Below are 25,043 nucleotides of genomic sequence, written 5' to 3'. Positions count from 1 at the left end.
GGGGGGCACGGGAGGGGCGCGCGCGGCGCCGGGCTGGGCTCGCAGCGCTCGGGGCTCGGCAGCCCAGAGAGCTGCGCTGAGGCCGCGCCGGGACCGCGGAGAGCGCAAGAGCCTCGTAGGCTGCGGACCTGGAAGGAAGGAGCCGCCGCCGCCTGCTGCCGCCCACCCGGAGAGAGCCCAGCCTGCTCCAGCCATGAGTCTCCCGGCCCCGCGAGCCCAGCCACGGTCCGAGCAGCGTTCCGCCGGTGCCCTGGCCCGTACGGCCGCAGCTACGCGCCTGTAGGTACGGCCTCCCTGTCCCCGGCTCCCAGCTTCCCAGGCCCTCACCCTCGGACCCTTGTGTCCCCAGGGCTGCGCCCATGTGCGCACCGCTGCCCCGGGGGGCGCCGCCGCAGGCGCCGCGGTCCGAGCGTGTTGCCTTTGTGTGCGCGGGTGGCAGGAGGAGGAGGACGCGGGAGGGAGGGGATGCGCCCCCGCTGGGATCGGTTGGCGACCCCCATCCGGGGCCAGGCGGGGAGTGGCGGGAGGGGCCGAGTCGCCTCCGGAGCAGCTGCGTCCCCGCTGCTTGCTAGGACCCTGGCCGGGCGCTGAGACAAACGCCACTGTCTCCCTGAAGGAAAGGGGGAGGGTCTCTGCCTGGGGGGAGGGGCCGCTAAAGTCTTCTCCAGGCCGTGGGGAGGGTGAGGGGGTCACTGGCTGGGGTCCGAAGGGGCCCCATCCAGGCCCCAGGGTCCCGGCCGGCACGCCCTCCTTTGGGCCTAGGAACCCTTTCCCACGGTTCACATTCCCGACCCGCTCACTCTGGAGCGGCCCGGACGGCCCCCGTTACTGGGGCGCATCGCCTCGGGTGTCTGAGAGGCGGGCGCCTTTAAGAAGGGGCGGGTTCGTGCCCTCCATTCAGGCCCTTCGGCCTCGGCCATTGAGGAACCTGCGGGCTTCGCGGGCCAGAACCGCGCCAGCGCAGCGACTGAGGTGGAGCAGAGGCAGGGATGCACCCGGGCCCCCAGCAACCTTAAAAGTGAGATTCTTGGGGGAAGAAGTCAACAGCGACCAGGGCCTCTCCGCAGTTATACAGGGCTGTCCGAGCACCCTAGGAGTACCCATAAAGATGAATAAACCAAAATTTCCGTTGTCACGGAGGAGGTGCCAGGGAGAGCATCAGGGTGGGCTGGCCGACCCGGAGTAAACCGTCCAGCCAGCATTATCCATCGTACAAAGTGGGGGTGGTGCTTCCTGCCTTCTGCCGGGTGACCAGGGGGAAATGTCACAGCAGAAAGCCAGGCTGAGCCCCACATCTAGGAGGGAAAGGGGTCAAAGGGGCAGGTTTCCCTGGGAGGCTACTGGGGGTGATCTGAAGCCCTCATAATGTGGAGCAAACCTCTTCCCTCCTGGCTGTTCTGCCCTATCCAGGAAGCCACTGGCTAGGAATCTGATTTATAACTTTTCTGCTACAGTAACTTTGGGAGGGGTCCCACAGCCATCCTATTAGGATGAGGGACTTGGAGCAGAGTTTCCCACCACCTTCTTCCTTCCCCTCTCCATAGAGGTCTCTCCCCAACCTCTGTGAACCCCACTCCCACTCCCCCTCTCCTTGGAGACCAAGCAGTTGATTGTTTCTTGGTAATGAAAGTGTGTGCCCGTGCTTTTCTGATCTTACTATGAAAAGTCTGTCTAAAATCGCCAGTCCCTTTCTCCCAGAAAAGACTCAGGAACACACACTGAGGGGTCAGCGTCCTTTGGGGTGCTAGAGGTAGGTAGGGTGTTCACCCAGGTAAATTTCAGGCTACCCAGGGCTCTGCTTCTGGTTTTGAGCTGGCCTATGCCAGCCGAAGGGCATCAGTACCATTTCTCACATAATTACCCTGTGGATTCGGACCCATTAGCATCCCCATTTTACAGAGCAGGAGTCAGGTTTAGAGGAGATGAGATGACCAGCCCAAAGTAAGATGGTCCACCAGCCAGGTCTCAGAAAGCTACTTTTCTTTGACAAGAGCCCAGATCTACTCCTGACTTCTTGCATTATCTGTAACCCACATTGCAGGGATGGGGTGAGGGTTCAGGGCTGAGGGCCATCTGGCTGCAATTCCCATGGAGTTCTGGCCACCCAGAACCAAGGGAGCCACCCTCATAGCCTACTCTACTCTCCAAATGGGGCCACAGAACAGTCACAGCTCCTGAACCTGGGGAGGTTTCTCTGCTCCTTACCTGCTGGAGGCTGTTTTTATGACTGCTCTGTCCCAGGGGACAGCAGATATGATCTCGACACAAGGTCACAGCCCACACTATTTGGGCAGAGTGAGGCAGGGCACACTGTGTGGGAGTGTGGCATCATTTTCCTTTTATGGGTGAAACAGGGTTTATGTTCCATTCTGAGAAACTTTAGAGCCTCTGAAGATAGGACCCACCTAGGTGTCCATGGTCTGGTAGAGATGGGCCACAAGCCAGGTGGCATTGTGAAGGGAGAAGAGTGGAGGCAGGACAGGCAAAGGGGCATTCTTGGAGCTCTGTAAGCTGGGTACCTGCCAGCCAATGGGGGACTAGTGGAAATAGATGGGATGCTGAGGAGTTCCAGGAAAGGAGCACAGAACCTTTATTAGCCCCTGCAGCTAAGTAAGCTCCGGGGTGACCAGCACTGAGGGAATGCAGAGGTTTCAGGAGTCACAAGACATGTCATGAAAAAGCTAGAATATAGACTGGCAGGCTGAGTAACAGGAACTAAGAGTGTTGTGTAGGTGTAGGGATCAGGATCAGGCCCAAGGAAAGTCCCTGACACCTAGGGGAGAGGCTTCCAGGCTCAAGTCAGCACTAGAGAGGGGGCTGCTCTGCCCTGCAACCCCAAGATGGCAGGGGAAAGGGGACAGCAGATGCCAACCAAGCACGCGCTCTACCACCCAGACCCATTGGGGAGCTGTCCAGCACGGGGTGCTCCTGAAGGAACATGGGCCGCCTACCTTTTGAGACCCCAGGCCCAGGCTTAGCTTGTCCTCGTCTCCCACTCCTACTCCTCTGACCCCCACGTCCTGAGCATCCCAGCTGTAAGTTCCCTTGCCCCTTGGTGTCTCAGAGTGCTTCCTCTCTTCCTGCAAAGCAAGGATGGGGTTCCCTACTGTGCCCTGAAGGGGTTCTTCCCAGGAACAGGTACCTGATCTGAGTAGTGTAGGCTATGCCTACTCTTGTCCATTCTGTGACCCTGCTCTCACCCTAGGGGCACCAGGTACGTCATCAGAACCTGGAGAATCCAGCAAGTGAGGGGCTGGTCGCCTCTTTCACCAGAACCCCACTTCTCCTTATGTGCAATGGGAGGACCCCCTTCCTGGAAGGAAGATGTGAAGGGAGAAAGGTTTTAAACAGGGACATGGCCCAACCAGAAGAGGTCCTGAAAAGTGAACCTTTTCACACTGGGAGATGTGGATTTGTGGGATGGGGATGGCAGGAAATTGGGTGGCTGGAGAGAGCAGAGGTAGACTGTTTGCCCCAAGCTGTTGCCGGAAGTGGGAGGGGGATGCAAAGTAGATAGTTAGGAAGCAGAAATGGAAGCTTTGTGTGCTGTTTTTGGTGTTTTTGTTTTTGGGGGTTTGTTGTTGTTGTTGTTGTTTTATGTTATCGAAGATCATACCCAGGGCCTTTTGGTCCCTAGCCCTAGCCCACTTTTAGGCTTTCACTAAGTTAGCCAGGCTGGGCTCAGACTTGTAGTTCCCCTGCCTCAGCCTCTAAGAGTGCTGAGATTACAGGCACGTGCCATTGATTTTTAAACAAACTACTTACCTAATCCTCATAACAGCCTCATGGGATTGGTGCTACTCTGACCATCCATATTAACACATGGGGAAACCGAGGCCTCACGAGGCCTAAGGGTCACACAGCTAGGAAGGAGAGGAGCTGAGATTCAGAGGCTGACTCCAAATGTCAGGCTTCTAACCCCCCCTCTGCCCCTGTGCATCAGATGGTGATGCAGGGAGAGGCCCAGGCAGTGGGGCCCTTGTGGGGAACAACAGTCCAATTTGGCCGTGGGACCCCCAGGCCCAGGATCTTCAGGCTCTAGAGTTAGGAGGGCTGGTCTAGATCAGGGGTGTCAAAAATCAGGGGGCCGAGAGGCACAAGGCTGTGACTTCTCCAAGCAGATCTTATGTTAGGAAGTCATTTGCAGGCTGCCACTCATCCATACAGGGGTAAGGCCCCAAGAACTCAGCCCATACCTGCCCTGTCACCAGAGCAGCCCCCAAATGGACCAGCTGGTACAAGGTTCATGTCCACTTTGCTGTCTGTCATAGAGACAGGATGAGCAAGATACTTGGGATGGGAAGAACTGGGAAATCCCACGCGTGACCTTACCCAGCACAGGGCCTGGGGGACACAGGCTCTGGAAAGGTGAAGGGTGTGGCAGCCTGGAGAACAGGTGCCTATGTCCCCTCAGAGCTGGCAGAAGTCACTCCTGGCTGGAGGAATGGTCACTCTCTGTCCTGCACAGGAAGGATGGAAGCAACTGCCACAGAGGCCTGAGGCAGCTAGTGGACAACAGGAAAAAAAAAAAAAAAAAAACCTTGTCACCTGCTGACTGGGTGACATCAGGCGCCCTTTGGGGCCAGCGGCCTTGAAGGTGGTGGAGGACAGCAGAGTGAGGTCTTGCTTCCTCTCCTTGTTGGGGATACCCAGAAGGGTCCTCAGTTTCCCTATGTGGCTAATTCATCAGAGGGGACACTGCAGCCTAGAGCCGAGGTTGGGGGTTTGCGCCTGCTGGGTGGGTGGGGTGCTCGCGCCTGGGAGCTGTAGAAAGGGGAGGATGCACACACTGTAGCAGCCTAGCGCCGGGTACCGGCTGGCCGGTTACCACTGAGGGTCGCAGGCAGTCCCTTCTGTCCCAGGGGCTTCGCTGTCGCTTCTGGTGCGGACAACACCGAGGGGAGGCCGCTGTTGCTGGGGCTCCCGCAACCCAACCCGCCATGGGCAGTGGGCGGGGCCACCTCCTCTGCCCGCCCCAGACCCTGCCGGCCGCCTGCGCCCTGAATCGATTGGTGTTAGCCCATTAACAGGGGCGGCTGCGCAGCCGCCTCATCAATATTTTAATGATGACCAAGCCTTGGGGTCCGGAACTGAGCTCTGCGCCAGCGGGGCCGAAGACCGGCCCCTTTGTTTTCTTTTCCAGTTGTCAGCGCTATTTTTACCGCCGGAAAGCTGCTGCCGCCCCCTCTCCTGTCTAGCAGCTCTGGAGGGTGAGGGTCTCCATCTGGGCCCCTGTGGTGGAATCAGGAGAGGCCAGGCCAGGGCTCGCAAAGGCAAGGCTGGGCTGGCCCAAGCTTCCCTGACCCGCCCCCTCGGAAGCCCCATTCCATTTGCTATTCGAACAAGAAATAGATTTCCTGAGAAAGCCAGACAGCCTAGGTGAGGAAAGGCCAGGCGTAATAGAGGGTCTGCCAACCCTATGATCCCTGGGGCCCAGCATCTTGCAGGGGATGGGGGTCCTTTGTCCCCAACCCTAGTCCCAGAAAGGAAGCTTGTGAAGGTGATGTGCCACCCTGGTCTGTTGCTGCTCCAGTTTTCAATATCCAAGCACTGTGACTGTTTCCTCTTTTCTTTTTAAATTTTGAGACAGGCTCTATCCTGGCTAAGTTGCCCAAGCTGGGCTCCACCTTGCCATCCTCCTGCCTCAGCCTCCCAGAAGGCTGGGTTCCAGGTGTACACCCCTACAATAGCTTCACTGGTGACTTGTACCTCGGGCTCTACAACTCCCACTTCTTCTATGTAACTGGGGCTGGTCCCTGTGAGCACTGAGGGTGGTGAGGGGAGGTCGGTGCAGCCCCTACTTCCAGCAGGCTTGGTCAGTCCCCAATCTACCAACGTCCTCAATGTCCCACCCCAACCGCCACCAGGGCCAGCTGCCTCCCCCTCCGGCCTGCCCAGGGCCTGCTCCCCAGCTCCCACCCTCTCTCTGCCCAGGCTTTTCCCAGCCACAGCAGCAGCAGCAGAGCAGGAGGGACAGGGACAAATGTTCAGGAATGGGCACTGGGGCTCACTTCCTGCCACCCCCAAATGAGGACAGCCACCCACTTTCACCTCTGATAGTCCCAGTGGGTGGGGCAGAAGTGACCCCTTGCTGGGTAAGCACCTGGGCTCTGCACTCCTCAGGAAATGTCACCCCGTGGGTCCCCCCATGGATTGGGTAGGGCCTGTGCCTGGGCTCTCCACGTTCTCAGAAGGCCACAGTGATGGTGGCAGGTGTGCACCACCTATACCTTTGGGGGAAAGAACAATTGCCAGGTGCCAGACCCCGTCTTCCCCCAGGAGTGCCTGTGCCAGCTGGGGACACAACCCTGGAAACCAGCACCTGGGGCACCCTGCAGCTGGTGACTAGCTGGAGGGATACACTGGGGACTGGAGGAGCTCGGTGCAGATGCTTGTGCCAGCCTAAGTAGGGGACACGGGAAGACTCAGAAGGCTTCCTGGAGGAAGTAATCCATAGGTCCACCATGGAAGGGTGGGTTTGTCGGGCAAGGAAGGGAGCAGCAGAGCAGGAGGAAGGCTGCAGCTCTCCAGGGCCTCGACGCCCAGCGCCCCACTTTCATGGACTCTGGCCACACCACCTTACTCCCAGTGCACCGATAATCACTCTGCACCCTGCAGAATGATTGCTCAGGCCACAAGGTAGGGGCTCCGTACTCTTTGCAGGCCCTGCTTCCTGGGAATAGCTGGCAGGGCTCTTGAAAGAGACTTGGTGGTTTGGAAGCTGTGGGGAGCTTACTCCTCAGGTGGCCCAGTCTCCTCCCTAGTCAGTCCTGTGGTCACACCTGTCCCAAGGAGAGAGGGAATTCCCACGTGCCCAGTGGCCCAAGGATCCTGAGGAAATGAAGCAGCTATTTTTATCTGGTGTTTAATTACAGGACTGGGATCCCAGAGGAGGCTGGGGCTGGTGTTCCAGGAGCCACAAGGGAGGGGTAGAGGAGAGACACAGGAAACGGGATACTGGAGGTTAGGTGACTGCACCACCCTCCACATCACGGTTCCCTCTCCCCAACACAGCTGACCCCTCCAACGGGGTCCTCATCACAGGACCGCATCTCCCCACTTACATTCTGCTAGGTTTTACCATAGCCTGTGTGCCCCAAGTATGATGGCATCTTTGGGGGAGGAAGGAGAAAGTCCCCCAAGTGACAGGTAGGACACACACCATGTAGTTTAATCATCCACAGGGCTGAAGGAGGAGCTGCCTGGCAACAGCAGGTCTCTGGGGTGAGGAGACAGCCGGGCCTGGACTGGGCTGGGAATTCCTCAAAGAACACTGTGTGTCACCATGATGGAAGGAGTCCTGGGGACACAGGGCCTTCAACACTGGCACGAAACATCAGTAACTGCTGGGCATGGTGATGCAAGCCTGTAATCCTAGCAGTCTGGAAGACTGAGGCAAGAAGATCATAAGTTTAAGCCCAAGTGCGTAATGTAACAAATTAGAAGTCCTGAGGATGGTGTAGCTTAGTGCAAATGCCCTGAAACCCCCAAAAACACTAACAAAAGGGGGGAGGGCATACTTGACCCTTGTGTTATAACAGCCTCAGTGAGACTCCCACACTCATCTTGTCATTAAAAAGCTATGTTCTCAGGCCCAGTGTGAGAGTTGAGGCAGTGACAGCTGTGACGCACCTGGTGTGCCAAGCAGTCCTTTGTCCATTTTGTTTACTGAGCACCTTCCATGTGTCTGGCACTGGGGACAGCTACACTCAACACAGGCTGGCACAGGTACTGCTGGGTTCCCAGGGAAGGGGCGGAAGAGGACACCAAGCCAGTAGATGTAGGTCAGACGTGACAAGCAGATGGAGGGCTGCCATAGAGGGAGTGGGAGAATTAATTAATCTCAACAGGTCCTTCAGAAGAGCTATGAGACAGAATGATGCTTGAGCAAAAACCCAAAGGGGGTGAGGAAAAGAACCCCATGGTGCAAAGGCCCTGGGGTGGAGTCTGCCTGTCCTGTCCCCAAATAGCAAGGAGGTAGGTGCAACCAGGAAGGATGGCAGGAGGTAATAGCTCAAGAAGTAAATGGGTAATGGTGACCCCAGGTCGTGCAGGATACCAGCAAGACTCTGACATGTACTCAGAGTAACAGGAGCCACTCTGGGATTCTGAGGGGAGAGAATGGATCTGCCTGTGACGTGTTAGCTGGCTCCTGTGTGGAAAGCAGACTTTGGTGCGCTGAGGTCAAGATGAGGCATCCAGGGGGAGTAGCTGTGACATTGCACAGGCAAGAGACTGGCAGGGGTAGGGGCAGAGGGCCGATTGCTCAGGACTTCTCCCTGTCCACCTGGCTCCCCCAACCCTCTTCTTGGCTATCAAACCAAGGACCATTGCACTGAGCAGCCATGTCTTCAGACCTTTTTTTTTTTTTTTTTTTTTTTTTAGACAGGGTCCTGCTAGGTTGCCCAGAGTGAGCTTGCTCTTGCAATCTTTCTGCCTCAGCCTCCCAAAGTGCTGGGATGACAGGCCTAGCCATCACTGGGCTCCCTGGAACTGCTCTCTCAGGCAGGGATCTCCCTGTGGACAGCCCCGCAGGCTGAGGACCCAAAGTCACCAGCTCTCTTCCCACAGCCGCAGGGGGCTGCGATGGGACGGGAGCCATGAATGGTGCCGCCCCCGGCCCCAGTGCCGCTGCCACCCCCACCCCGGTCCCAGACTGGCGGCAGTTCTGCGAGCTGCATGCACAAGTGGCCGCCGTGGACTTCGCGCACAAGTTCTGTCGCTTCCTGAGGGACAACCCAGCCTACGACACTCCCGACGCCGGGGCCTCCTTCTCGCGCCACTTCGCTGCCAACTTCCTGGACGTCTTCAGCGAGGAGGTGCGACGAGTGCTGGTGGCAGGGCCAGCTTCACGGGGCATGTCAGAGCCCGAGGCCATGGAGCCCGAGGTGGCAGCATCCCCAGGCCTCAAGGTAGCCACTTGTGGCCACTCTCGCAGCTCGGAGGATGTGTCTGGCTCGGCCACCAAGGCCCGTGCCCGCAAAGGCTTCTCACTGCGCAACATGAGCCTGTGCGTGGTTGACGGCATGCGTGATATGTGGCACCGCCGTGCCTCCCCGGAGCCTGACACGAGCACTGCCCCTAGAGCAGCAGAGCCTCCGGCTGAGCCACGTGACAAGTGGACAAGGCGCCTGCGGCTGTCACGGACCCTGGCGGCCAAGGTGGAGCTAGTAGACATTCAGCGTGAGGGTGCACTGCGCTTCATGGTGGCTGATGACGCGGCCACAGGGCCTGGAGGCACTGCACAGTGGCAGAAGTGTCGCCTACTCCTGCGCAGAGCTGTCGCTGGGGAGCGATTCCGCCTGGAGTTCTTTGTGCCACCCAAGGTGAGCGTGTCCCCAACCAGGGGTCAGAGGGCGTGTATGGCAGAGCTGAGGGAGCTGGGGACTGGTTCGGGGTCTGAGCTGCCTGGCCTGGTGAGGGAATGGAGTCCTTGGGGTCCAGGAGCCTCGTACATGTCCCGTTCTGGACAAGTCAGCCTTTCCTGCAGGCCAGTTTTTTTGTGAAGTAGAAGAGGGGAGCCAGCTGTGGTGTCAAGAGTCTGTAATCTCAGTACTCTGGGAGGCTGAGGCAGGAGAATCACAAGTTCCAGCCTACCCTAGATGACTTCTTAGCAAGAACTTGTCTCAAATAAATCAAAATAGGGTTGGGGCAACAGAGGAAGGGTGTACACAATGGTAGCCTGGATGCTGTCCTTGGTCATGAGGACCCCACCACCTGCTCTCATTTGCTCCCCTTCACCTGCACCAGGGCAGGCATCTCCTGGAGCTGAGGTCCATGCCACTGAGGTAGGAATAACAGAACCCACCCAGAGAAGGGTCCCTCACAGGTCTGTGTCACCTCTGTGGGACTCTGCCCATGCCCAGCTGTTCCAGGTGGCCCTTTTCCTGCTTAGCTTCCTTTTTTTTTTTTTTTTGGTGGAACCAGGGATTGAACTCATGGCCTTGCACTTGCCAGGGAAGCGCTTATTCCACTGAGCCATCTCCCAGGCCCTTCCAGCTTAGCTTCCTGGGCACTGGCTAGCAGAGCCCCAGGGCAGCTTTGCACCTTCTCCAGGGAAGCAAACCTGCCTTGTTGGACGAGTGGGCCACTGCTCTCCACTCTGCAAGAGCACACCCAGCACGAGCCTGGTGACCTGCATGTACCAGCTCTCCTCCTCCCAGTACCCGAGGAAAGTGGGCACATGGGGGCCACATCACCAAGGAGAACATTGGGTACTCAGACAAGGGTACCCAGGCTGCTCCTGCTGCACAGCAGAGCCAATGGATGCACCAGCCCCAGGTCAGAAAAGGAGGGAGCTTTGGCAGTGTGCAGGTGACCACATCCCCAGGGGCCCCCTGACCCCACACTCCCACCACGCCCTTCTAGACCCAAGTCTCTTGACTGTATTTTGGGAGCTCACTGTGCCCCTCCCTGCCTCTCCTAGAGGTATAAGGGTGTGGGCTCCCCAAAGCAAGGTGCCTATGATCTACATGGGACCTAGAAGAGTAACTTCCTGGGGTAAGCACTCATAAGAGCTTTCTCAAATCCTGGCATCCCCAGACTTCTCAAGGGCTTTTGCCTGCCCAGCCACCATGACGGGGTCCCAAAAAGAAATCATAGACCCATAAAGCCAACTCTGTTCCTGGACAGACAGAGACCAAGGCCCGGAGAGAGGCAGGGCTTACCTAGGGTCACCCAAAGGGCAAGAACAGGGGCCACCTCTGTGACTGAGTGGCAATCACAGCTGCCAGTCTATAAATAACCACATTTGCTGCCCTGGAAGAGGGGACACAGCAGCTGGTGCCCTCTCCATTGGTTCCTCCGGAGCCCACCAACTTCACTGCTGGCAGAAGGCAGGGTTCCCAGGGTGACTCTGTGTCCCTCCGCCACCTCTGAGGAAGGCTCCTACCCTGCTCTGGCTTCAGGCCCTCCTTATCATCATGTATATACTAGAGCACATCTTGGCATACAGCATAATCCACATGGGAGGGTGGGTCACACCACCAGTGTATTAGTCCCTTTTCTGTTGCTATAACGAAGTACCTAATGCTGTATTTTCTATCTTAAGATTTGTTTAGGGCTGGTGAGATGGCTCAGTGGTCTAAAGCACCTACTTGGAACAAGCTCGGCAAAGCACAGGGACCGCGGTTCAATCCCCCAGCACCACATGCCAGCCGGCCCCGCCCCCTGGTGGGCTGAGCTGGCCACACACACACACACACACACACAAAATAAATAAATAAATAAATAAATAAATAAATAAATAAAAGATTTGTTTAGTTCATAGTTTGGGCGGCTAAAAAGCCAAGATCAAAAAGCTCCAAGTGTTCTGTGTCTGGTTAGGTCTTCTGGGCCTGTGACAGCACAGCAGAAAAGGAAGAAGAGATATGTGCAGAAGAGTGACCTCACTTTATAAAAACTCACCCTGAGGGCTGGGGAGATATCTTGGCAATCTAAGTGCCTGCCTGACAAGAGCAAGGACCCAGGTTCAATCTCCAGTACCGCATGCTGTGTCAGCCCCAGAAACATGGGTGTGCCATGCCAGCCACCAAAACCAGGCATGGGAGTACACATCTATAATTCCAGTGCTGGGGAGGTTGAGACAGGAGGATCACTATGAGTCAGAACTGTGTAGCAAGACCCGTACCAAATAAATAAATATAAATAAAAAATAAAAACCCTGAGACCACTGACCCAGTTCCCTGAGGGTCCCATTACCCTCTTCCTAGGCTGCGCCCCCCCCCCAGTACCACCTGACCTCCATGAAACCACACCTCCTAAGAGTCCTGCCGCCTCTGAATACTACTGAACTGGGGACCAGACCTTCCCAAATGGACCCCTGGTTGTCCCGAACCATCATATATAGTGAGGAGGCAGGGATCAGCTCCTATATATGCCAGGGGCCTGACCTCCAGGGGGATGGGGTCCCCCAGAGCAGCCTGCCAATTACCCCTCCACCTGCTACCTGCCCTCAGGCCCGGGCCCCTGGGCCCCTTGGAGCAGTCAGGAGTTTAGGGACACACTTGGGTTTTATGCCTCCTCACCATAGCCCTTTGTGTCCCAGTGAAGTGTCTGGCTTCTTGTCCCTGAATCCCCCACCCCCAGGAACTAACACCCCCACACACCCCAAGGAGTAACAAGACTGGCCTCTGTCACTTGGGGAGCCACCAGGAAACCCATATCTGTAAGTGAAGTTGCAAACCTGAGTAGGACAAGCTCCTGGGGTCCTAAGGCAGGGGAGCTTGGGCTGCGTGTTTAGCAGGCCACTGGGACAAGGACAAGGCCTGTAGTGGGAAGTGAATGCAAAGTTGTGGCAGTGAGAGGAAACCAGGGACTACAGCACCTCCAGCCCACAAGAGCCTCCCTGAAGTGCCCGGGCCAGGCCTGCAGTGTGGACCTCTGCTACACCTGTCCCACACCTTCAGGCCTCAGTCCCACCGGCTGCTGTGCATTCTCCCACCTGGTCAGCCAGGCTCCTAGGTCACTGCCTCAAGCCCTGCCCTGCTCCTGCTGGATAGTAGCCAGGTCTGCCAGGAACTCCCAAAGGCCTGCCCCCCAAATGCGTGGCTCTTCCCTTTCCTCTAAGAAAGTCCCTGTCCTGGAGCCCAGGCCCTGCGGGGAATCCCAGTCCCTGGCCAGCCCCAGGGGACCACAGGGTCATAGCTGGGAGTGTGGGAGCAAAGCAAACAGCGGGCATGGAGTGCCTCCCAGCCGGCTCGCACTGGGGCAGCCTCACAATCTCTTTGGGGACGACGCTAGTTCCTTTTACTCACACCTGGGCCAAGGCCCTGCTCAGCGTAAGTCCCACTCTGAGTCAGGAGCCGCACTCCGGAAAGTCTGGTCTGAAGCAGGAAGCCAGAGTTTGTTTCTTTTTTTAAAGAGCTAGAATAGAAAATATCACACTCCATCACACACAGTAAGGGTAAATATTGGCCAGTGAAATGTTTGTTGCAGATATTTTTACCTACGTGGGTGTGCGCTGGGCTGTAGTGTCAATTGTAGATGTTTCTTACTGTGGGTCTAGGTCAAAAATGGGAAAACCAAGCAGAGTGTAGTGTACACTCTGTCATCCCAGCACTCTGGGAGGCCAAGACTGGAGGATAGAAAGTTTGAGCACAGTCTGGGCAACTTAGTAAGACCTTGTCCCAAAATAAAAAAGAACTAGGGATGTAGCTCAATGCAAAGGTCCAGTACTGCAAAGAAAAAAACAAACTACAGGGCCAGAGGGCTGCGCTGGATAGAGGGCAGGCCAGCTGGAGTTTACCTATCAGGACTCAGCAGTTGAGACTCCCTTGTCAATCCTAGCTTGGTCCCTGATGCTGCATGACCACAGGAGAAGCTGCCTGGTTGGCCTCCCTCAACTTCCCATCTGTGAAATGGGGATTAGAACACCGCTCTTCTAGGCAGGTCCTGGAGCCTAAATTGGGGGCTGCTGTAACCCCCAGAAGATGGGAAGGGGACAGAGGGCTTCAGGAGCCTAGGGGTAACCTTCTTGCCCTCCTTCTCACCCCCAGGCTTCCAGGCCCAAGGTGAGCATCCCCCTGTCGGCCATCATCGAGGTCCGCACCACAATGCCCCTGGAGATGCCAGAGAAGGACAACACATTTGTGCTCAAGGTGAGCCCCACACTGGCCCTGAGGTCACCTGTCTGCCAGAGCTGGCCACCTGCCTCGTAGGTAGTGCAGCTAGAGGTCATCACAGTGGAGGTGGGGCGGGAGATCCTGCAGGGTCTGCAAAGTCCCAGGACCCCACAACAGATGTCTGATATAGCTAGGCTTTGCATCTTGTCTGGGCTGTGGAGCCATGTGCCCTGAGCTTTGGTGGCCATCTAGAGCCCTGTTCCCATTTTCTCCTGTCCCATGAAGCCCATTACAGTTTCATTTCCTCCCTTCCCTCCCCACAGGAGCCAGGGCACACACACCCCTCCCCCATAGTCAGAGCTAGCAGCTAGCTTGGAGTGGTTATGCAAATGGCCCTGTGGCAGGCATTAGGGTGTGGGAGTCCGCCCATCCCACCCAGTCACTGCAGTGGGCTAGGATGGCACTCTGGGGTCTGGGCCCAAGCCCTGAGCATGGGTGGCCTGCAGGGGTAGCTGAGGACGCAGCTCTTGGCCATCAGGGCCAAAGTCCTGTGCCTCCTAGGAGGATCAGCCGGTGTCTGAGGGCACAGTTTCCAGGGAAGTGGCTTCTGCCCACTCAAAACTGCACAACCACCTCCCCCTCACATATGCACACACTGTAGTTTCACTCACCCCTATGCATTTTGGCATGAATTCACTGATTCACTGAATTCACATATGCTACCCCTGGACCCTGAGCAACCCCAGGGAGGGGGCTGAGGACACAGGAGCTGCCCGCATGGCACTCCCATCTGCAGGATGGCCCCAGCGTTGCTGGTTATGCTTGGGAAGCCTGAGGCACAGGGACTAGTTCGCGGGCCCCATGCAGGTCTCGGTTAAAAGGGTTAAAAGTGGGGGCTGAAAGGTCTTGAGGACCCTCCCAGGCCAGCACTGTATTTGGACAGAGACACTGGATAGGCATCTGACAGCATGAGGCCTGGGCACCTGAAGATGGGTTCAGGCTCCAGCCCTGTCACTAGCCGCTATGTGACTCTGGGCAAGTTACTCGGCCTCTCTGAACCTCAGTCTTCTCATTTATTAAACAGGGCCAATAGATCACCTCATCTGAGGCTGGCGGGAAGGGCTTCGCCGTGGCGATGAGAGTTCAGGCACTGTGTGCTGAGCCAGTTGGCTTCCCCTTCTGCCTCGGACTCCATCTCCATGTGCCAGGGTCCTAGCTGGGGATGCTGGCCTGCATACTCCCCCAGCCAGCACGGCCTCCCCTGAGCTTTAGCTCCAGTGCATAAGGGCCTGGGGTCTGTGGAGCCAGGCCTCACCTGCAGTGTGGGCTGTAGGCTGTGCCCCTGGGGCCCACACTGGGTTCCGAGCAGTGCCCAGTGGTGAGCCTCATCCCTGAGCCTTGATGGAGGAGGGAGGATGGGCCATCTGAGCCACTGTGACTCCCTCCTGGGGTCTGGATCCCCTGATGAGGGCGGGGGAGGCTGGAGCATGACCGAGGTCCAGATTCCCCAACACCCCTCCAGGTGGAGGACGGAGCCGAGTACATCCTGGAGACCATCGACTCGCTACAGAAGCACTCGTGGGTGGCTGACATCCAGGGCTGCGTGGACCCTGGGTGAGTGCCTCGTGGCCTGGGTAGGGGTGCTGCTGGTATGTCACAGTCCTGCCCGGGGGGCAGTTCATTCTGGGCTTGGCATGTTCTGTCTGGCTGGTGCCCATCAGGATTGCCCAGCCCCACTTCCACCCCCAGCTGGCCATGGGAAGCCTGTCCTGTAGGGCCAGGGCCTGGGGACCCCTTCCTATCCTCACTCCAGGAAGCCTCAGTGGCGGGGAGGAGGTTGTGGTAGGATGAGACCCCCTAACTTGGCCCCCAGCCCAGGGAAAGCCTGCTCTAAACACACCCACCTAATCAAGGCAAGGTTAAAAAGTGGGCCTTATCCAGGCATGGTAGTGCAAACCCACACTCCCAGCACTCTGGGACGCTGAGGCTGGAGAATGACAAGTTCAAGCACAGGCTGGGCAGCTTAGTGACCTGGAAGGCCCCTAACTTAAAATAAATTTTAAAAAGGTCTAGAGATATAGCTCAAGGCAAAGGTTCTGGGTTCAGTCCCCAGTACACAAATGAAAAAATGAAATCAACTAAAAAAAAAACAAACAATGAGCTTGAGGTGGCCAGAAGACAGAAGTAAGGGAGAGTCCAGCCAAGAGTGTGGGTATGTGCAAGAGCCTGGGCCTGAGAGGACATGGAGGCCTCCAATGAGCTGGTGAGGAGGAGCTGGTGAGGAGGAGCTATTGATGAGAGCCGAGGAAGCCCAGGGCATGGCAGCCATGGTAGATATGAAGCAGAGGGCAGTTCCACTGAGCTGTGTTAGGAAGAGCAGCAGAGAGGCTGTTTCTACCATCCAGGAGAGATCCCAAGGCCCGGAGGGGTGAGTGGGGCTGCAGTCCAGGCTTTGCAGCAGCTCTAGAGCTAATGGAGTGTGCCAGCCCTTGGAGTGGGGCCTGCGCCTCATAATTAACAGCTTTGTTTGAGGAAGCACCTTGAAAGTGCCGAGCTCCTCCCTGGACCAACTCCCCAGAGTGGTCCTGACCCTCCTCTGCCACCCAGCCCATCTGCTCTGCAAACTTGTCCCAGCCCTGCAAGGGTGAACCTGGCTCTGCAGAGTGGTAGAGCTGTCACTTTGAGTCACAGATGGGGAGACAGGAAGGGAGGGGAGGGCCCTGCCCACCACCATGCCCTCCCTTAGTTTCAGGTGGTCCCTTAGGGTTAACAAGTAGCTGTCATGCAGCCTTAGTGGTGGGCTGGTGATGGGCCACAGAGCCAGCTGAGGATAAGGCTGAGGGAGCTCAGGTACACTGGTTATGTGTCAGCCAGCCACTGCCCATCCCAGAAGTAGCCCAGGGCCAGGGTCCAGTCCACAGGAGGACACAGCTGTCCCTTCTCCACCCCACAGTGACAGTGAGGAAGATGCAGAGCTGTCCTGCACCCGGGGAGGCTGTCTGGCCAGCCGTGTGGCCTCCTGCAGCTGTGAGCTCCTGACAGACGGTAGGTAGGGACAGAGTTGGGGGGAACACAGTCCAAGGAAGTGGACACTGGGGTGGACAGGTAGAGGGACATGTTTCTCACATGCCACTTCCCTGACAACAGACCTACCCCGGCCCCCAGAGACAACAGGAACTGTGGGCACAGTGGTGACAGCCCCACACAGCCGTACTCGAGACACCCTCGGAGAGTCCCTGCCACACGTCCCACTAGAGACCTTCCTTCAGACCCTGGAGTCCCCAGGGGCCAGTGGTGACAGCAATAATACAGGTACAAATTGACAGCTGGCTTTTGCTGCCCCTGCTCTCCTGGGTCCCTCCCCCCCACTCTAGCCACAGAGACCCCCAAGTACCCTCCAGAACCTGGCTAGACCCCCAGTAATGGTGGCATTTCACACACACACACACACACACAAATGTACCACACTTTTTTTTTTTTTTTTTTGGCAGTACTGGGATTAAACCCAGGACCTTCCTACTGAGCTACATTCTCAGCTATTCCTATATGTTTGTTTGTTTTTAATTTTTGAGACAAGATCTTGCTACATCATCAAATTGCTCTGGCTGGGGTAAAACATTCCATCCTCCTGCCTCAGCCTCCCTGAGTACTGTGATAATAGGCCTGTGCCCCTGTACCCAGCGTGAATCAGGCTGTTGTTGGCCAGTCTGGCCTAGCCCTCCCATCGGGCCTGGTTTCCATAGAAAATGCTTAGAGAAAGGCATGCAGAGGGTGGGAACTGGGGGTAAAGACAGACTGTTCCTAAGCTTGGCGCTGACTTGTAGGGTGATTCCAGCCTCATCCTTCCCCTTCTATGCATCCTCTACCTGATGAGGTAATCGCTGCGGGTCAACTCCAGGCCTAGTTCTAAAATCAAACTGCATTTTCTAACCAAGAATTCTTTCTAACCAAAAATCTTGCCCCTTTTCTTCCTTACACTGTCACCTTCCCCCAGAAGAGAATGTAGAGCCAGATCCTGAGGTGGAGCCCAAGCTGGAACTGTCCGACTACCCCTGGTTCCATGGGACACTGTCACGTGTCAAGGCGGCGCAGTTGGTGCTGGCAGGCGGGCCTCGGAGCCACGGCCTCTTCGTGATCCGCCAGAGTGAGACCCGACCCGGGGAGTATGTGCTGACCTTCAACTTCCAGGGCAAGGCCAAGGCAAGTGGTGGGCAAGGTGGAGCAGCCAGTCCTGGGGGACAGGCTGAGGTGGCCCTGGTCCTGCAGCTTTGGCTGGACTTCCTACAAGCCAGGCCCGCTCTAGCTATAAGGAAGGTTCTCACTGGGAGCCAGTCCCACCATAGGTCAGGCCCTTCTGAGCGCCGAACTTGGCAGGTCCTTTTCGCCCTAATGAATTGGGGATCTGTGGCACTGGGGCTTCTAAGTGTCCCCAACCACAGCCATGTGGCTACCAGCTGGGGTCAGCTGAGGTCCTCAGAGCTGTACCCCCAAGACAGCCCTTTCACTTCCCTCCCTGGTCACTCTCCATTCTCTTGTGCTCAGACCAGGAACAAGGACAGGCATACACGTGTTTCCAGGGACTCACACAGGCCCTCTAGGGCAGCAAGAGGCTGCACAGGGTCTTAGGGACAGAGCCAGAGGGCTCCTGATCTTCGATGTTCAGAGGAAGAATTGCTGAGATGGAGGCAGGTGGGGAGCGCAACCCAAGCAGGGCCATGGACACAGGTGGGTGCCAAAGGAGGGACCCATGGGCCATGATGACCTACGGGGCCAAGGAAAAGATGACAGAAGAGTCAAAGGACGGTGGGGTTTGACAGCATGTGGCTAGAGTGGGCAGGAACCTCAGCACTCATGCCCCTAATCACCAGGTTTCCAATGAGGAAGCAGACTGAACTATGGCTCCTTCCAGGACACAAGCAGCCCTTGTGGGAGGGGGCACCCCAGAATTCCACTCTAGGTCTGCAGCTAGGGGTCAGCACCTGTCTGCAAGCTGCAGGCCAGCCCCGCAGTGGCTCCCAGGCCTCTCCTTGGCAGTACTGGCCCCACCGCAGAGAAGGTAGCAACTCCCTGGGGACACCTCCTTGGAAGGCAGCCATCCTTAGCAACTCCTCCAACAACTCAGCGCTTAGTGCCATCACAGGCAGCTGGCAGTTTACTTCTTGGCCAGCGCTGCCTCCCCAGAGGGCATGGATCTGACTAATACTCAGGGGCGCAGACAATGCCCAGCTTGCCAAGGGGTGTGGAAGGGTAAGCAGGGCCAGCAGGAGACAACCTCAAAGCTGGCCCCTCCCCACTCACTCACTCAGCTGCTGCTCTCAGCTCCCTACCCTTAACTGAGGGGTCAAGTATAGCAAGGCCCAGTCCTCTGCAGCCACTCCCTCCCGGGAAGGGAGATCACTTCCTCCAGAGGCCGCTTTTTTGATCTTCAGGCAACAAAAGTGTAGGTTTTCAAATCCAAATCATCAGCCCTGCTTCCCCCTGTCCCTGCAGCCCCACTCTGCCCCCCAAGTCCCTGCCCAGACCCTTAGCTATGGCGGAACCTCAGATGCTGTTCCTCTAGCCGGAGTTCCAGCCCTGGCCTGCCATTGATTTTCCCAAGGTTTGCTTCACACTGTTCCTGACCCCACCAAGTGGCAGAGCTTGCTCCTATGCCACCCCAGGGGCTTCTCTGTCCTCTCTGTAGGGTGCTGGGTCTTCTCTATCCTCTTTGTAGGCTGCTAGGCCAGCTCCCCCTCCTTGGCTTTGGCCACATCCACAACCTTGGAAACCTGTCTACTTCCCTTCCTGCCATGCACACCCCGGAGACAGCCACTCTTCCTCTGGTGGGATGCTGCTGGACAAAACAGTGGAGACAAAAGACTGGTGGCCCCACCACTGGAGACCACAAGCCCACAGAGAAACTGGCCCCTCCTAGTCCAGCTGTGCCCACTGCAGCACAGCTGAGGAGCACAAGCAGGCATCCCACCCTGCTGGCTTTGGCACTGCAGGGACTGTGGCCAACCCTCATCTCTTAGGATCACACAGACATGGGTTCTTGTCCCAGCACATTGTTCTGTGACTATGGGACGAGTCACTGTCCCATAGCTCCAGTATGGGTAGGGCAGTAATCCCTACCTCCTGGGTGCCTCCAGGGTGGGGGGTGAAGGATATGGCCTAGGCACGGAGCAGGTGCTGCCACGGTGGGGGCAACGTCTGTGCCCTTCAGTCCCATCCTGGATCTTGTGCCTGTATTCCCCACCCCCAACCCCACCACAGCTGCCACCCTGCCCCGAGATAGGGCTCATAAAAGGCACCTGCCAGGCAGATGGCTGACCAAGGAGCCCACCACTTACTGGCCTGCCTGTGTCCACAGCACCTGCGCCTGTCCCTGAATGGTCATGGCCAGTGCCACGTGCAGCACCTGTGGTTCCAGTCCGTGCTGGACATGCTCCGCCACTTCCACACTCACCCCATCCCCCTCGAGTCAGGGGGCTCTGCCGACATCACCCTAAGAAGCTATGTGCGGGCCCAGGGCCCCCCACCTGGTAAGATGTCCTCAACTGGCCCCTGTGACAGCTCTAGAAAGGAAGCAGCCCAGCAAGGCTTGGGGAGGGGGCGCTAAGCACCAAGTTCTCTGACCAGATCCTCAGGTGCGCCCCTCCCCTAGGGACAGGGACTGAACTGGAGGAGGGGTGTATGTAAGGAAGGGAGCCAGGATGCCAACTGGTCCCAATGATCCCTGGCTGGGGGAGGGGGTCCCTCAGAGTGGCACAGCTGTGAAGCACTGGCGGGGTGTTTAAAGGGTTCAGCCGAGGCTATGGGGCCCTGCGTGCGATCCCAGGAGACGGGCTCATGCAGACACCCCAACTTGGGCCTGGCGCCCTGCGCGGGTCACGCCGTCCCCACCGGTCTCTGCGCCTGGGTGCGACACACCTGGGCTGCGACACGACCTGGGCGGCCCTGGGCCGGCGCTGACGAGGCGCTGCCTCCTCTTGCAGACCCGGGGCCGTCGCCCAGCGCCGCGCCCGCGCCCGCCTCCTGCTGGGTCGAGCCCGCCGGCCAGCCCTATTTCTCCAGCCTGGCCGCAGCCCCCTGCCCGCCCGCCTCGCCCTCGGACGCAGCGGGCGCCTCGTCCTCCTCCGCCTCGTCGTCCTCTGCCGCGTCCGTACCCGCGCCCCCGCGCGCCCCCGAAGGCCCTCTCAGTGCGCGCAGCCGCAGCAACAGCGCCGAGCGCCTGCTGGAGGCCACGGCCGGCTCGGTGGAAGAGACCGCCGAGGCGGCGCCAGGACGCACCCGCGCGGTGGAGAACCAGTACTCCTTCTACTAGCCGGGGAGAGCGGGCCAGGCTGGCGTCACTACAGGCCCCGCCTGCCTGCGGCACGCCCCGCCCACCGGCGGCACGCCCCGCCCACCGGCCCTAGCCGTTGCTGGGGGAAAAGAGAAGCTCTTCAGTGAAGACATAAATGTTATTAAAGAGCCTGTTTTAGGGACTGCACCCGGCTCTCCTGTCGTCCTTTCTGCTCTGCTGGCCTCTGTCGCCCTGAGAAAGCAGCTCTTTCCGTCCACAGAGCCACACACAGGTCCCAGTCTAGCCCACCGGGGCCTGGCAAGCCAGGCCCGGCTCAGTTCTGTTGGAAGGGAGGCAACAGAGTTAAAGAGCAGGGCTCTGGGAGCTTGTCCAGAGCAGGGGGCTTTAGCGGAACCGTGAAAGAGAGGTGGAGACAGCTAGAGACACAGTGAATGATGGGCGAGGACCCAGCTCGCACAGACCCTGCTTGGCAGGGTGAGGACTGGCCCTGGCTGGGAGAGGAAGGTGTGAGTCCTTGCGCAGGTCAGCGCAGGCCCAGCAGCATGGAAGGGTGGCAGGGTGAGGTATCTCCGAGACATTAGCCCCTTGTGGGATTGGGCAACGGGAAAGGCTGGATTTCCCAGCTCTACCTAGAAGGTGAGGGTCCTCCTGCGCACAAGCTAAGTTGCACCCTGCACCCAATACCCGGGCCTCAGGCTGTGCTCTTCCCGGGAAGAGCCTATTCCAGCAGGACCAAAACCTACATCCCCTTTCCCACGCCAAACTCTGTCCCCCAGCCTGGGGCCACAGATCCATAGTCCCCAGCTCAGGAGTGGCCTTGCAGGGCCAGGCCAGTGGTGTGTCCCACTCACCCCAGGCAGCTAAACTTCAAGGACTGTCACTGAGATATCACAAGAGGGGCATAAACACCTCTGGGTGACTCTTAGGGCTCGGGGGCCCCGATTGGCTGGAGCCCTAATGCTATGGGGTCTGTACCAGTCCCCACAGTTCCTGTGCAGAAGAAGGGATGGGGGAGGCCTAGTATAGACAAGGCCTGGGCTAGTAAGGGGCATCTATCTGCCACCTTTGCTCAATGGGATGGGACCCTGGGGATTGGGGGAGGGGGGAGGTAGAATAAACTCAGGGGGCTGGAGGCTGCAGTTAAGTCTGAGTGAGAAGTGGGGTCAGGGCAGAAGCTAAGGAGAGCAGCCAGGGAGGAAAGGTCACCAGCAGAATGACAGATAGCTCCACCCACGAGGGGTGGCAGGGAGTAACCCTGTAGCTAGGGGAGAGGAGGAGGTGTCTGGCCAGCCCAGCAGAAGACTCGCAGGGGCTGGGGTCCTCTGTCCAGCCCAGAGCACACCCTCAGCACTGGCTGGCTGCCCTCCCACTTCCTCCTCAGGTAAGAGATGACACTGGGAGGTATCGCCACATGAGCTGCACACTGTCATTTTAGCTACAGAAAGTCTCCAAGGCCAACACTTTTCCCTGGGAGGGGCCCTAGATCCTGGTGAGGCTTTTCTGGGTTCATGGAGTTTGCCTAAAAGCGACCTGTTCTCAGAGTGCTCCACAGTGACCCAAGGGTGCAAGGTTCGCCTTGGAAAGACTCGAAGACCTAACCACATGAAGTAGGTTTTTTTCCTCAGCAACCTGCCATCCAGACCAGAAGTGGAGGAATGCCCTATGAGCTTGCTCTGAGCAGATGGTTCCCATGGGAACCAAGCTGGTGCTGCGGGGAGGGCAGGATCCACACCTGTGCCTGCCTGTCAAGGAGGAGAGCTGACTTATGGCCCAGAAGGCAAAAGTGGAATTGACATATCAGGAATGACTGAAATAACGGGTTCCCTGTGGTGGTTATTTCTAATGTAAGCAAGTTGGAGCTCCCTTGGGGTAGAAGTAAATTTCCTGGGATGGAGGGCAGGGGGAGCCTCTGATACGGCTGATATTAAGAGTGAAGCAGAATACTGGTGCAAATTTTGAGTGATGAATCTCAATCATTCTCCTAAAATCCTTGTATTAAAAGAAAAAAAAATAATTAATCTGGCCAAACTGCTATTCTGTGGGTGGGACATAGTTCTGTGGGTCCTCCCTCAGGCTCTAGACCAGGGGTTTCTAATTCTTTCTTCTTTCTCCTACACTAGCAATGACCCCAGCACCTTTGCACTGAGGTACAACCCCAGCCTTTTTTTTTTTTTTTTTTTTTTGAGACAAGACCCCATTAACTTGCTAAATTCTTCAGGATGGGTTTGAACTTTCAATCCTCCTGTCTTGGTCTTCCAAAATGCTAAGATTACAGGCCCTCACGCTGTTGGGCCTGAGGCACCTCAGCAGACTGATACAACGTATAGTGCTCAGAAAAAAAAAATCTTTGTTTTGTTTTGGTTGTTTATGTATTTGATGCAGGGTCTCACTATGCAGCTCAGACTTATAGTGATCCTCCTGTTTGCAGCCTCCCCAGTGCTGGGATTACAGGTGTGCACCACAATGCCCGCCCACACTCCATGGCCAGCTCAACATGCCCAGGGGTGGGGCCAGCACTGCATGTGGTACCGGGATGGAACCCAGGTCCCTGCTGCGCTTACTGAAACAGACGCTTAGTCCACTGAGCTAGCTTACTGGCCCAACAGTTGTTTGTTTTTGAGACAAGGTCTCAGTATGCAGTTCAGGCTGGCATTGAACCGACTACACTGCCCAGGCTAGCTTCAAACTCACTGCCATCCTCCTGCCTCAGCCTCCCCAGTACTGGGATTGCAGGTGTGCACCACCATGTCCTGCCAAAAGGAATGTTCAGAATATATGGAGTAAAATGCATAGCTTTGCAAAGGAAACCAGTTATACTGCAGTTAACTCTTTTTTTTTTTTTTTTCTGTATTTTAGGGAAGGGTCTACAGGGTGTTCAAGGTCTCACTACTAAATCAGACTTGTAGTGATTCTTCTTTTTACAGCCTCCCAAATGCTGGGATTATACGTGCACACCACCATGCTCAATCTCAGTCACCTCTCAGCATGGCCCAGGGGCAGGGCTGGCACAGCAGGCCCAGGGATCAAGCCCCTGGCCCCTGCACCTGCTTGCAGGCACTGAGCCCGTCACAGTCTGGGCATAGTGGCATATGCCTGTAATCCCAGTTCTGGGGAGGCTGAAAACAGAAGGATTACTAGGAGTCCAAGTTGTATAGTGAGACCCTATTACAACAAAATACATTAAAAAATAATCAAAATATTTTTAAAATTTGCAATGTGATAATATACATGGTTCTTTTTTAACACCTTAAGTGCCAAGCTGTAGCCATGGTTCTCATAATTGCTGTAATTTCAAAGTATTCTGGGGTTGTAAGTGATCTTGAGAGTTTCTATAATGACCAAGATGTGCTGTGACATACCTGGTTTCTAGTGGTGACCATGTGACAGGTGAAGCTAATGCTGAGAGAGTTTCTACTTAGATGAAAGAAACATGTCTTCCAGTTACAGCTTAATAAGTAAAGAGGTGGGGCTGGGGATATGGCTCAGTGGCATAAGCTCCTGGCTGGCAAGTATAAGGTCCTGAGTTCAATTCCCTGGTACAAAAAAAAAGTAAAGAGGTGGGCTGGAGGTACAGCTCAGAGGTAGGGTTCCACCCAGCCCTGAAAAAATCCACCTGCCCAAAAGACACCCAGGAGAATGCAAAGCTGCCAGGGCCTCCATCCCCATTGCAAATCCCCAGGAAACAACCCAGATGGCACCTGCAGGAGAAAGGGAGGGACCACCAGTATGTTCATATGATGACAGCTTGGCAACAATGACAAGAGTGGGACAACAGCAACATCTAGAGCCTAGGACAATTCTCCCAAACAAGATACTGAGCAAAAAGAAATTTGCAAGACACACACTGTTACTTTGTCTATAGAAAGCAAAAAATTCAGAACAGAATAATGGATCATTTAGGATCTATATTAATACAGTAAAATCAAGACAGAAGCTGATATCAGTGTTTTAGTATAATTAGTGGGCATGGGTAAAAATGCAGTAGAATGGAAACTGGGAAGAATGGACATTGGTTTGAAAGCTGAGTGTGAAGGATGTGGTGGTTCAGTGGGTCCCCCTTCCTCAGGAGTACAGGTTGAACCCAAGACCTTGACACTGAGCTCAGTGTGTGGTCTTTGGGATCTGGCTCTTTCAGTAAGCATAATGTTCTCAAGGTTCACTGAGCTACATACACCCCAGCCCATTCATTTATT

At 56.6% G+C, this 25,043-nt stretch overlaps 1 protein-coding gene across 3 annotated transcripts in view; it reads left to right on the top strand.

Annotated features, from left to right (window-relative positions):
* Window positions 1-21,022, top strand: part of Sh2b2 (SH2B adaptor protein 2) — a 22,413-nt gene extending 1,391 nt beyond the window's left edge. The window contains exons 2-10 of one of the 3 annotated variants that reach the window (XM_023714576.1): window positions 143-283; window positions 8,572-9,326; window positions 13,497-13,598; window positions 15,085-15,176; window positions 16,516-16,607; window positions 16,710-16,874; window positions 17,557-17,762; window positions 19,915-20,086; window positions 20,540-21,022. In XM_023714576.1, coding sequence (XP_023570344.1) covers window positions 8,601-9,326; window positions 13,497-13,598; window positions 15,085-15,176; window positions 16,516-16,607; window positions 16,710-16,874; window positions 17,557-17,762; window positions 19,915-20,086; window positions 20,540-20,868 — 1,884 coding nt within the window. In that variant the 5' untranslated portion in view covers window positions 143-283; window positions 8,572-8,600 and the 3' untranslated portion in view covers window positions 20,869-21,022. Of the gene's footprint in view, window positions 1-50; window positions 284-8,571; window positions 9,327-13,496; window positions 13,599-15,084; window positions 15,177-16,515; window positions 16,608-16,709; window positions 16,875-17,556; window positions 17,763-19,914; window positions 20,087-20,539 lie in introns of those variants that run through there. The other 2 variants (XM_004630463.2, XM_023714575.1) reach the window with 2 other exon arrangements.
* Window positions 21,023-25,043: the final 4,021 nt, after the last annotated feature.

This window comes from Octodon degus, unplaced genomic scaffold, assembly GCF_000260255.1.
Source record: "Octodon degus isolate 3935 unplaced genomic scaffold, OctDeg1.0 scaffold00035, whole genome shotgun sequence".
NCBI lineage: Eukaryota > Metazoa > Chordata > Mammalia > Rodentia > Octodontidae > Octodon > Octodon degus.
The sequence above is the reverse complement of the archived record's forward strand: the minus strand, read 5'-3'. Positions and strand labels throughout refer to the sequence as shown.